This window comes from Scyliorhinus torazame, chromosome 30 (genome assembly GCF_047496885.1).
Source record: "Scyliorhinus torazame isolate Kashiwa2021f chromosome 30, sScyTor2.1, whole genome shotgun sequence".
Classification (NCBI taxonomy): Eukaryota; Metazoa; Chordata; class Chondrichthyes; order Carcharhiniformes; family Scyliorhinidae; genus Scyliorhinus; species Scyliorhinus torazame.
This window is the reverse complement of record NC_092736.1, coordinates 11,048,038-11,061,001: the sequence shown is the minus strand read 5'-3', so window position 1 is coordinate 11,061,001 and position 12,964 is coordinate 11,048,038. Positions and strand designations below refer to the sequence as shown.

General features: G+C 49.3%; 1 protein-coding gene across 4 annotated transcripts in view; it reads right to left on the bottom strand.

Moving 5' to 3' along the window:
* ccdc33 (coiled-coil domain containing 33) overlaps nucleotides 1-12,964 on the bottom strand; it is a 328,273-nt gene that overhangs the window by 312,465 nt on the left and 2,844 nt on the right. For 3 of the 4 annotated variants that reach the window (XM_072492803.1, XM_072492804.1, XM_072492805.1), the window contains exons 1-3: nucleotides 7,837-8,136; nucleotides 4,217-4,653; nucleotides 1,206-1,385 (exon numbers count right to left, since the gene is read on the bottom strand). In XM_072492803.1, the coding sequence (XP_072348904.1) occupies nucleotides 1,206-1,385; nucleotides 4,217-4,653; nucleotides 7,837-8,107 (888 nt within the window). In that variant the 5' untranslated portion in view covers nucleotides 8,108-8,136. Of the gene's footprint in view, nucleotides 1-1,205; nucleotides 1,386-4,216; nucleotides 4,654-7,836; nucleotides 8,137-12,964 lie in introns of those variants that run through there. The other variant, XM_072492806.1, reaches the window with a different exon arrangement.

The following is a 12,964-nucleotide window of genomic DNA, read 5'->3' as shown; positions in this document are numbered from 1 at the left end:
GTGTGGAGTTTAAACATTCTCCCCGTGTTTGCGTGGGTCTCACCTCCACAACCCAAAGATGTGCAGGGTAGGTGAATTGGCCACGCTAAATTGCCCCTTAATTGGAGAAAATGAATTGGACACTCTAAATTTTTTTTACAATAAGAGTGTCTGGAAGGAGCTGGTTTAGCACAGGGGCTAAATCGCTGGCTTTGAAAGCAGACCAAGACAGGCCAGCAGCACGATTCAATTCCCGTACCAGCCTCCCCGAACAGGCACCGGAATGTGGCGACGAGGGGCTTTTCACAGTAACTTCACTTGAAGCCTACTTGTGACAATAAGCGATTTTCATTTCATTTCAAGGTGATGGAGAGGTGCAGGGAGAGAATTTCTGAACTTGGGGAACAATGTCATCGAAAACATGGCCAGCAATGCTGGGCCAGTTAAAACTGGGATGCACTAGAGGGCTAGAAGTAGAGGATCACAGAGACCGGGGTAAGTTGTAGGACTGGAGGAGATTACAGAGATGGGGAGGGATGGACTTTAGAATAAGGATGTTGCTCGATCAGGGCCTATGTTGGTCAGCGAGCACGTGGGTGATAGGGGTAGAGGGCACAGGCTACAGAGGTTGAAGTTCACAGAGAGTAGAACATGGGAAGCAGCCTGGAAAACCCATCCATCTCAGCCATGAACATTCCAATTGAGCCCCATAGCCACGGCCTGTTGGGGGGGGTTGAGTTCCAGGTTTCTACCAGGCTGCGTGTGAAAGTGCGAGTTTCTCGATTGCAATGAGAATGACCCAACCATGAATTGTTAAATGAAGTGCCTTCGCACTGTTGCTTCACAGCGCCAGGGACCCGGGTTCGATTCCCGGCTTGGGTCACTGTCTGTGTGGAGTCTGCATGTTCTCCCCGTGTCTGCGTGGGTTTCCTCCGGGTGCTCCGGTTTCCTCCCACAAGTCCCGAAAGACGTGCTGCTAGGTAATTTGGACATTCTGAATTCTCCCTCCGTGTACCTGAACAGGTGCCGGAATGTGGCGACTAGGGGATTTTCACAGTAACTTCATTGCAGTGTTAATGTAAGCCGACTTGTGACACTAATAAAAAATTATTTTTGATTTACCTCAGCCGAGGAAATAGTTTTTCCAAATCATTTCAACATCTTAATCACCTCAATCAGCTGGCCCAACAAGCAACGACACTCTCAAAAAGCTCCGTCATACTTACGTGCGTCCCAGGAAGCGCTTCAGGGGTCCCCGCAGGTGTGTGCTCAGCAGATGAAAGATGGAAGCTGCAATCGCTAGGCAACCGTTGACGGATGGTGTGCCCCTCCACTGGACCAGGAGGCAGGCTTTCCTCAGAAGCTTCCGGTGAAGGATTGGGATTGGTGTCTTCCACAAGTTCACTCTGCGGTCGAGGCAAAAAGTGGAACCGTGAATGCAAAATGGTCAAAATTCTGAAACTCCTGCCCTCCTCTTGACAAGGTAGTCAAGAAAGCATACGGAATGCTTGCCTTCATTGGACCGGGCATCGAGTATAAAAACTGGCAAGTCATGCAACAGTTATATAGAACCTTGGTAAGGCTGCACTTGGAATATTGCGCACAATTCTGGTCACCAGACTACCAGAAGGATGTGGAGGCTTTGGAGAGTGTGCAGAGGAGGTTTACCAGGATGTTACCTGGTATGGAGGGTGTTAGCTATGTGGAGGGGCTGAATAGACTCGGATTGTTTTCATTAGACAAACGGAGGTTGAGGGGTGACCTGATAGAGGTCTACAAGATTATGAGGGGCGTGGATAGAGTGGATGGGCAGGCACTCTTTCCCAGGGTGGAGGGATCAGTCACCAGGGGGCATAGGTTTAAGGTCCGTGGGGCAAAGTTTAGAGGAGATGTGCGAGGCAGGTTTTTTACGCAGAGGGTGGTGAGTGTCTGGAATGCGTTGCCAGGGGAGGTTGTGGGAGCAGATACATTAACGGTGTTCAAAGGGCATCTTGACAAACACATGGATAGGATGGGTATAGAGGGATACGGCACAAGAAAGTGCTGAGGGTTTTGTCAAAGGATGGTATCATGACCGGTACAGGCTTGGAGGGCCGAAGGGCCTGTTCCTGTGCTGTATTGTTCTTTGTTCTAACAGCAACCCATGAACGAGTGTCAATCAAAAGCCTGTAGAATTGGGCAGCAGCAATTACACATAGAATGCCATAGAAGGAGCCACCACCCTGGTAATGAGTAGCTAAGAGCCACCATTTGCATTCCTTATATGAGGTACTCTGGCCAACGCCAGAATAGTTCCTTTGTTGTTGTTATCAACCTCCACAGCATCATTTAGAAGATACCATGACTATTGTCAAGACACCGCCATCTCCTGAAAGAGAAAACCTGGGCATCAACATCGAGGGCCGAAGGGCCTGTACTGCGCTGTAATGTTCTATGTTCTACCTTCAATCGAAGGCCGAATTTCGTCAGGTCACGAGAGCAAAGACCCGAGAGGTGGTGCGGGTTCCTCTCGACTTGTCCGAATGCAGAACGCCTGCAGAGCGTTACACAGAGACTCTGAAACTACCCAAGCACCTCAAACCAATTATAACCCACCTTCTCCGATTCAGCGGGCCGTCTGTTGGTTCTTTGTAGATGTGACACATTGGCATGAGGAAGAATCTAACGTGACAATTTCGGCCATGCCAGGGGCCTTCTCTTGGCAACCACAAAGGTGAAAATAACATGGATTTTTAACTCCAACCCTGATGGCGGGGTTTTAAATGGCTGAATGGCTTCAAAGGGCAGTTTAAAAAAAATAAATTTAGAGTACCCAATTATTTTGTTTCCAATTGAGGGGTAATTTAGCGTGGCCAACCCACCTACTCTGCACAACTTTGGGTCGTGGGGGTGAGACCCACGCAGGCACGGGGAGAATGTGCAAACTCCACACGGACAGTGACCCGGGCCGGGATCGAACCTGGGTTCCTCAGCTCCGTAAGATTATCATAGAATTTACAGTGCAGAAGGAGGCCATTCGGCCCATTGAGTCTGCACCGGCTCTTGGAAAGAGCACCCTACCCTGGGTCAACACCTCCACCCTATCCCCTATCCCCATAACCCAGTAACCCCACCCAACACTAAGGGCAATTTTGGACACTAAGGGCAATTTATCATGGCCAATCCACCTAACCTGCACATCTTTGGACTGTGGGAGGAAACCGGAGCACCCGGAGAAAACCCACACACACACGGGGAGGATGTGCAGACTCCGCACAGACAGTGACCCAAGCCGGAATCGAACCTGGGACCCTGGAGCTGTGAAGCAATTGTGCTATCCACAATGCTACCGTGCTGCCCCAAAGGACAGTTAAGAGTAAACCATGTTAGTGTGGCCTTTCGAGCAGTGTGTCGGCCAGACTCAGGTATGGTTGATAGTGTCGTGTTGGGTGTTCCAATACACAAACGAACTAACACGGTTGTAGATGGTACAACTCTGTTTTATTATTCTGTACAATAATAACTGTTAACTTTTGGCTGTGGTTCGTACTTCACCAGCTAACCTGTGGACCCAGCCCTATCACTATCTTAGTGAGGCACTCAGCACATGGTATACGTCTAAGTGGCATGCTGTGAGCTCTGTGCTCTGAGCTAGCTCCTGGTAGAATGAGCGGGAACTGTGGCGTTCCTGTTTTATAGTGCGTGTGCTCTCACTGGTGATTGGCTGCGATGTTGTGTGTGTGTTGGTTGGTCCAACTACCTGTCCATCAGTGTGTGTGTGTGATTGCACCATGATATGTTAATGTGGATATCATGACAGATAGGTTTCCCCGTAGCCGGAGCCTCGCCAACATTAGTGGTGCCTTTTTCCTGTTCTTATCACCTTCTGAAGGACATTAGTGAACCGGTTGGGTTTTCATGACAACCAAACAGCCATTTAACTTTGCATGATGGGTAATGGAAATCTAGAACTTTCCACCCCAGTAGCAGGGGACGAATTGAAAACCTCAAAACCGCCATTGACGTATTTGTGTTAGACTTAAATCTTAAGGGTTGCGGAAGCCACGGCAGGTAGATACGATTTATATTCATCAGCCACGATCCAATCAGATGGCGGCGGAACATGCTGGAAGGGCTGAAAGGTCTTGATACCATTTTAGTTCACGTGTCAAGGCTTTGGCAATCCACAACACTTCACCACTGAAGGTACCTCCCACATCAATCGAATAAAAGCTCAGTCAGTATATTCAGCTCTTACCTGAGGGTTGGGCGAATGCGGCGTCGGTGTAGGTGCCCATTGCCGTGGTGATGCTGTGAATGGTGGAGGCACTTCCTGTGTTGAGCTTGGGGTAAGGAGGTGAGTGTGCCCTCCCTCTTTGCTCAGCAATGGCGAGGAGTCACTCCGGGGCCCCAGCTCCTGGGGGAGTCGCACCTGGTGGAAGGACACGTTGCAGGCCATCCTCCCACAATGCATTGCGAGCTCATTGCCCTGCACCCGCAGCAAAGCCAAAGTATTGCTGTAGCAGTAAAAGTCCTCGTGTTCCTTGGCGAAAACATTTATTCTGGGTGCGTTGGTGCGGGGATAGATGGCGAAAAATGCCTCCCCCTCCTTGACACTCTTCAGGGGTGAGCCAATCAAACGAAAGGCTTCGATACGCAGCCGAACATCGTGGTTTTTATCATTTTGACAGTAACCTGAAAAAATAAAGAAAGATTTACATTCATGCGGTGCTTTTTCACAACCATGGACATCGCAAAGTGCTTCACAGCCACTGAGATACTTTTGAAGTGTTGGGAACTGTGGCAGCCAAGTGGCTTCCAGCAAACTCCAATAAACAGCAATGACCTTAATAATCTGCCTTAGACTGAGAATTTCCCTGTTCTTCTTTAAATACTGCCATTGGATCTTTACACACACCCAAGAGAGCAGACACGATATTGGTTTGACATCTCATGTGAAGGAACGCACCTCTGACAGTGCAGCACTCCCTCAGTACTGACCCTCTGACAGTGCAGCACACCCTCAGCACTGACCCTCTGACAGTGCAGCACTCCCTCAGTACTGACCCTCTGACAGTGCAGCACTCCCTCAGTACTGACCCTCTGACAGTGCAGCACTCCCTCAGTACTGACCCTCTGACAGTGCAGCACTCCCTCAGTACTGACCCTCTGACAGGGCAGCACTCCCTCAGTACTGATTCTCTGACAGTGCAGCACTTCCTCAGTACTGATCCTCTGACAGTGCAGCACTCCCTCAGTACTGACCCTCTGACAGTCAGAACTCCCTCAGTACTGACCCTCTGACAGTGCTGCACTCCCTCAGTACTGACCCTCTGACAGTGCAGCACTCCCTCAGTACTGACCCTCTGACAGTGCTGCACTCCCTCAGTACTGATTCTCTGACAGTGCAGCACTTCCTCAGTACTGATCCTCTGACAGTGCAGCACTCCCTCAGTACTGACCCTCTGACAGTGCGGCACTCCCTCAGTACTGATTCTCTGACAGTGCGGCACTCCCTCAATACTGACCCTCTGACAGTGCAGCACTCCCTCAGTACTGACCCTCTGACAGTGCAGGACTCCCTCAGTACTGATCCTCTGACAGTGCAGCACTCCCTCAGTACTGACCCTCTGACAGTGCAGGACTCCCTCAGTACTGATTCTCTGACAGTGCAGCACTCCCTCAGTACTGACCCTCTGACACTGCAGTGCTCCCTCCGTACTGACCCTCTGACAGTGCAGCACTCCCTCAGTGCTGACCCTCTGACAGTGCAGCACTCTCTCAGTACTGACCCTCTGACAGTGCAGCACTCCCTCAGTGCTGACCCTCTGACAGTGCAGCACACTGGGCTAAATCGCTGGCTTTTAAAGCAGACCAAGACAGGCCAGCAGCACGGTTCAATCCCCGTACCAGCCTCCCCGAACAGGCGCCGGAATGTGGCGACTAGGGGCTTTTCACAGAAACTTCATTGACGCCTACTTGGAACAATAAGCGATTTTCATTTTCATTCTTTCATTTATACATTCATGCTTGCATTGTGGGACGAGAACCATTGGTCCCCCGGTGGGATACGTAGGGTATGGGCTCCCCAGGGGGTCAGAGGCCAACTGCCTGGAGCTCGATAAGGCAAGGTGTAAAACCGAAACCCGACCCAACTCAGGGCCTGGTGAGACCCGCCCTCCCAGCACGGTCCGCGTTGGGAGCCAGATGCTGCGATTGAATAATGTAATTGTAAATAAATTAATCTTTGTTAACGACAGCTTCCTTGTGAGTTGTTATGACAACAAATTGTATTTATCTAACACCTACACTGTAGTAAAGCACACAAACGTACAAATTAGGGGGGTGGCACGGTGGCGCAGTGGCTAGCACTGCTGCCTCACGGCGCCGAGGACCCGGGTGTGGAGTTTGCACATTCTCCCCGTGTCTGCATGGGTCTCACCCCCACAACCCAAAAAGAAGTGCAGGGGGTCGATTGGCCACGCTAGATTGTCCCTCAACTGGAATAAATAAAGAATTGGGTAACTCAAAATATAATTTTTTTTAAAAGGGAGCGAGGTAAGCAATCCCATTTGATAACCGGAAAACACGCCGCTAAACGCGTCCAAAACAGGACTCTGTTTTTTCCCCCCGTTACATCGAGCCCCACCAGTCTTCATCACATTTCTAGCTAAGAAACAGAATAGCCCAGTCCAAACAGGGATAAATTTTGAGGCATTTGACTCAATCAGACCAACACAAATGCAACCTCCTCATTTCAAGGCCCGTATTTGGACTCAAGAAGAATCGACTCATCAATCTGATGAAACAGATCAGTGTGAAATTTCACTACTTTCACAATTTCCTGTGAAACCAAGACAGATTGAAAGAAGGGCGAGCATTCATACTGCGCCAATCGTGAACTCGAGACATTCATGGGAATTTGCTTTTCAACCAATGAAGTACTTCTGCCGCTGGTGAAATTTAATAAACAGGATAGGCAACAGCAAGGCCGCACAAGGAGAACGGCGATGTCCCGGTGAGGGGAACCTCAAACGCACGTCAAGCGAGCTGGGTCACAGGTCAGATAAAGGAGAAATTTCCATCCGCCCATGACCTCTTTAATGACATCCCTTAACTCAAATCATCGTAAATTATCCATTTTGAGCACCAACTCTTCTGGCGGGTCAGTGCACATCTGCTTGGGTCTGCCCCAGTCTCGGGCAAAATCCAGCATGTGGGTGCGTCTGCAGAAGGTCACCAGGCAGAGATTCTGGTACCTCGGGTGCACGCTCCAACCTTTAATGCACATGCCATAGATTAAGACTGCGGAGTATCTACCAGGAGGAATTCACTTTTTAAAATAAATTTAGAGTGCCCAATTATTATTTTTTCCAATTAAGGGGCAATTTAGCGTGGCCAATCCATCTAACCTGCACATCTTTGGGTTGTGGGGGGGTGAAACCCACGCAGACACGGGGAGAATGTGCAAACTCCACACGGACAGTGACCCCCCCGGGGCCGGGGTCCTCAGCGGTGTGAGGCAGCAGTGCTAACCACTGTGCCGCCCTACTAGGAGGAATTCGCAAGCTTTTAAAAATTCACATTCAGGCCGGTGTCACTGACAAGGCGGCCTGTTGAAGCCTAACCCTTGTCCCGTGAGACGGAGGTCCTTCTTCCCAAACCACTGCAGTCTTGGGAGATGATGGAACCCCCATCGTGCAGTCAAATCCAGAGTTCCAGTTTTGCTGCAGGAGCGAAAAGGTGTCGCAGCTTTTTCAGAATCAGGCCCGAGGATACCATTCCTCTTCAACACTCAACATCTGCGTTTGCTGCGGCTTGATTTGAATTCTTAGCGTATTTTTCCGACCCGGAATACTTTTGATTTAACGATTTTACCTTTAGGAAGCCTGAAGACAAATTTCTTCTTGAGGACCGAGTGGATTTCGTTGACATTGGTCTGAGCAATGATATCGGTGCTTCCCGTGTTCGTGCTCAACAGGTCACCATTGTTGACCCGCAGCCGGACCCCCACTCCAGACCCTTCAAGGAGCGGGTTCTCCACCGTCAGTCTCAAGCTGTACTGTCCCACCTCATTGAACTGCACGTTGACGATTTCAAACTCAAAGTCGAGCTCCTTGTCTTCGATTTTTAGCCGCGACCTGTGCATGTTTTTTTTGGCAAAGGTGTCCCGGGAGTGCCGCCTGTCTCGGAGCCCCCCCCCCCCTTCCCCTCCCACCCACCCACCCCCCGCCCTGTCAGGCAAGAGGCTATCGCTGGATTGAAATGCCAGCTGCAATGGGTGAAGGAGAGTTTAAACTATACAGGATATGAGCGACGTTAAAGAAATAACCTTCCCAGGTCACAGGTTTTGAACGGTTGCCAGGGATCCATTGTCTGACGGGCAGATCGACAGCTCAGAACGGCGTCACAGTACCTGTCCCCCCGACTGCTGTGCGGCTCAGTTTCGAGTGGAGATAATGAACAGGTACATTGTGCTGAGACCCAAAAGGAACCCTTGTACTCACATCCCCTTTTGATGTGGGAGTGCGGTTCAGACAACCTGCCCAGTTTGTTGTTGTGAATCTAGGCAGCAACCGTCAGCCAATCAACGTGCTGCATAAAACAAACACAGCACACTTCAAAGTCAATGGATTATACATAATAACCCAGGTGCCATGTTCTACAGTTGGTAAGTTAAAAACACCTCGGGGGTGCAGACAGTGAAACATTCACTAACGTTTACTTCAAATGATTTTACCTCACCATTTATATTGTTCGCTTCAAAATAATAATTTAATAATGATAATCTTTATTGTCACAGGTAGGCTTACATTAACACTGCAAAGAATGGGCAGCACGGTGGCACGGTGGGTTAGCCCTGCTGCCTCACGGTGCCGAGGTCCCAGGTTCGATCCCGGCTCTGGGTCACTGCCCGTGTGGAGTTTGCACATTGTCCCCGTGTTTGTGTGGGTTTCGCCCCCACGACCCAAAGATGAGCAGGGTAGGTGGATTGGCCACGCTAAATTGCCCCTTAATTAGAAAAAAAATGAATTGGGCACGCTAAATTTATTTTAAAAAAAACACTGCAATGAAGTTACTTTGAAAAGCCACATTCCGGCACCTGTTCGGGTTCACAGCTTCAGAGTCCCAGGTTCGATTCCCGGCTTGGGTCACTGTCTGTGCGGAGTCTGCACGTTCTCCCCGTGTCTGCGTGGGTTTCCTCCGGGTGCTCCGGTTTCCTCCCACAAAGTCCCAAAACACGTGTTGTTAGGTGAATTGGACAATCTGAATACTCCCTCTGTGTACCTGAACAGGCGCCGGAATGTGGTGACTGGGGGCTTTACACAGTGACTTCATCACAGTGTTAATGTAAGCCGACTTGTGACAATAAAGATTATTTTAGAAATTAGAGGCCGAGGTGTTGAGGAAGGCAGTTACAGAGCTGAAGACCTGCCTGCCAAAAAAATAGAGCAACTTAAATGGTGGATGCTGAAGAGCCCAGAATTGGAAGGATCCAGATATCTCAGAGGGCTGTAGGCCAGGGGATGACCCAGAACGGGAGGTCAATGCCATGGAAGGATTTGAGTTTCGGGTCGAAAATCGCGATGGAACCAGGAGCTAAATCACAGGGGCTGTGGGAGCACAGTCTCAGGATTAAGGAGGCCGATCATTTGGGACTGAGATGAGGAGATAATTCTTCACTCAGGCGGTTGCGACTCTTCGGAATTCTCCACCCCAGAGGGTTGTGGGTGCTCCATCGCTGAACACATTTAAGGCTGGGGACCGACAGATATTTGGTCGCTCGGGGAATTATTGGGGGAGGGGGGTGAGAAAATGGAATTGAAACCCAGGATCAGCCATGACCATATTGAATAGCGGAGCAGGCTCGAAGGGCTGTGAGGTTCGCTCCTGCTCCTTATGATCTCATGAGCCAATGTGTATCAGCAAGAGCAGAGCGAAGATATTTACATATTACTTGTAGAAGGGGCTGTAGTGTGTGGATTAATTGCCCGCTTAAGGGTATTCATTTTATCTAGCTGCGTGGCTATATTTTATAAGAAACGCACTTGCTAATGCATGCTGGGAATGCTTGACTATAGATTGACACTGCTTGTGAACGAAAATAAGTAGTTCAGGTAACGTAAACAAAATACTGCTTTGTATTTTGGTCTCGGCCTTATTATGATAATAAGCTGTTTTTCCGATGGACAACAAAATGTGTACTCAAATTGTTTTTAAAGCAAGGGCAAAACATTCATATTTCCTCTTGCGTATGTTCAGGTGTATTACTCAGAGTGCTGTGGAATGGCTATGCAGCCAGACCACTCCCCTCTCTGCAAATAATTGTGTCAAATAAATGTCCTTAATCGAACTCTCGAAGAATTTGTCTTTATCATAATTTCCATGCCGCTGCTAACACCCATACCTTGAGCAAACAGCTGTAGCTAAGTCCCAGTAAGAAGAGTACATCCTGGCCACCTCAAGGTTGCAGACTCTGGGGAGATCCTAGCAGCAGGGACTTGTTCCACTATTAGCACAAGGTCTTTGCCCAAATATAAAAGACCATAAGGTAGACCATAAGGTATAGGAGCAGAATTGGGCCATTGGGCCTAAGGGCCGAGTAAGGAACTCTTAACATTAGATAAGGAGCAGACCTGTCACTAAAGATTTGCTGTGTTCTCAGTCCTGTGACAATAGTACCAGTGGATCAGAGCAACCATCCGAATGCTGGCATGGGCTCTGCTCGGGATTCCTGCTCGCTAACTACCGATTGGACGAGCAGCTCACATAACCCTCCAGAAGATCGCTCTTTAAAGGGGCCAGCTATAAAAAGGTTCCTTGGGCTGAATGACCTCCTTCTGTGCCATAATGACTCAATCATTTTTATGACTCGACGGCCTTAGAATCACAGGGTGGAATTTTCCCTTTTTTTCTTCCGTGTTCTGGACCAGGCAAGAATCGTTTGAGACCAGAGTGCAGCTCGTTGGCTTTTCTCCTCCAACGCATAGAAGTGTCAGAGCTGAAGGCATGTCCCGCACCCTCACGCTGATGAGGCAGGGCCTGAAAGGGCCGGTAATGTCAAAGAGTGCCCCGATCTTCAGAACAAAAAAAGACTAAGAACCACCCCCCCCCCTCCCCCACGGACACAGAGAGCCCCCATTCCGCATACACGTGAACCCCCCCCCCTCCCCCATGGACACGGAGAGCCCCCACTTCACATATACGGGAACCCCCTCCCCCAATGGACAAGGAGAGCCCCCACTCCACATATACGGGAACCCCCTCCCCCAATGGACAAGGAGAGCCCCCACTCCACATACACATGAAAAAAAAACCTCCCCCGAGCTCCCCAGAGGAACCCCTCCCCTCGTTTCTGCCCCCTGTCGCTGCCCCACCGCACTGCCCCCTTACATAGAAGCAGGCCATTCAGCCCATCAGTCTCACACTTCTGCGACCCCCCCCCCCCCAAGATTTTCCTTTTCAAGTTTGTAAAATTACTGTTGAATTTGCCTCCACGGGACAGCGCATTCCAGATCCTACCAACCCACGTTTAAAAAACTCGTAATCTTAATAAAAGCAATGCGATATTTATCTTAATATTGCCTTTCAAAGCCTTCAATCCCTTGTTTGATGGCTCAAGCCTGTGAAGCTTTCTATTGGGGGACAAGGCTAGTGTGAATTTAAGGGCTGGCATGAGAAAAGATAGATAGAAACAGGAAAGGCTGGCCAAGTTCCGCACCAGCGGCGAGAGAAACAGAGTTAGTGATTGTGACATTACTGTTCTTCAGAAGTGAAGACAGGGAGAAGTGTGATGGATCTTCTGCTGCTAAAATGGGGAAAGGATCAGGTGGCTCAAAGAGGTGGATCGGGCCTAGTTTAGAGGGCAGGGGGAGATTAAATACGGAACAAGTCATGGAACAAGACGCAAAGTGTAGCAATAACGAAACAAAGCCCAGGTACCAGGACTCACTCCTCAGCGGCTCAGTTTGACCACCGGTGACCACTCTCAATGTCCTAGTGATCAACCTTTGAACTGTGACCTCAGGCTATCGCAGCACCAACAGTGCCACCTGGAGTCTCTCTGTGGAAGTAAAGGAGTGGTGAATATACGCCAATTGTAGCCTGGAGAGCAGATGGACTGTTCAAACTTAATACGATTGCGCAAAGAAGCATAAAATATGTTTCTTACACAGCTGGCATTTATATGCCGCCTTTACCGTAATGAAACGTACTTCACAGGAGCAATTATAGAGACAGGCCCTTCTGCCCAAACTGGTCCATGCTAACCAAAATGCCCATTTAAACTAACCCCATTTGCCTGCATTTGGCCCCTATCCCTCTAAACCTTTCCTATCTATGCATCTGTCCAAATGCCTTTTAAATGTTGCCAATGTCCCCGCCTCCACCACTTCCTCCGGCAGCTCATTCCACATACGTACCACCCTCTGTGTAAAAAAAAGTTGCTCCTCCGGTTCCCATGAATTCTTTCCCCTCTTAACTTAAACCTGTTGCCCTCTAGCTCTTGATTCCCCAACCCTGGGAAAAAGACTGAGTGCATTCACCCTACCTATGCCCCATGATCCTATACACCTCTACAAGATCATCCCTCACTCTCCTACGCTCCAAAGAGAAAAGTCCCAGCCAATCTCTCCCTGTAACCCAGTCCCTCGAGTCCTGGCAACATCCTTGTGAATCTCTCCTGCACTCTCTCCAGTTTAATAACATCTTTCTTATAGCAGGGCGACCCAAATCTGAACACAATACTCCAGGTGCGGCCTCACCAGTATCCTGTACAACTGCAACATAACTACCCAACTTCTATACTCAATGCCCTGACTGATGAAGGCCAGCACACCAAAAGTCTTCTCCACTGCCCCATCGACCAGTGACTCCACCTTTAGAGAACCATGCACCCGAACTCCGAGGTCAGATTATCAATTATCAAGCAAAATTTGACATAAAGCCACACGAGAAAATGTTAGGCTGGAGTAACAAAAGCTTCAAAGAGGCCAGTTTTAAGGTG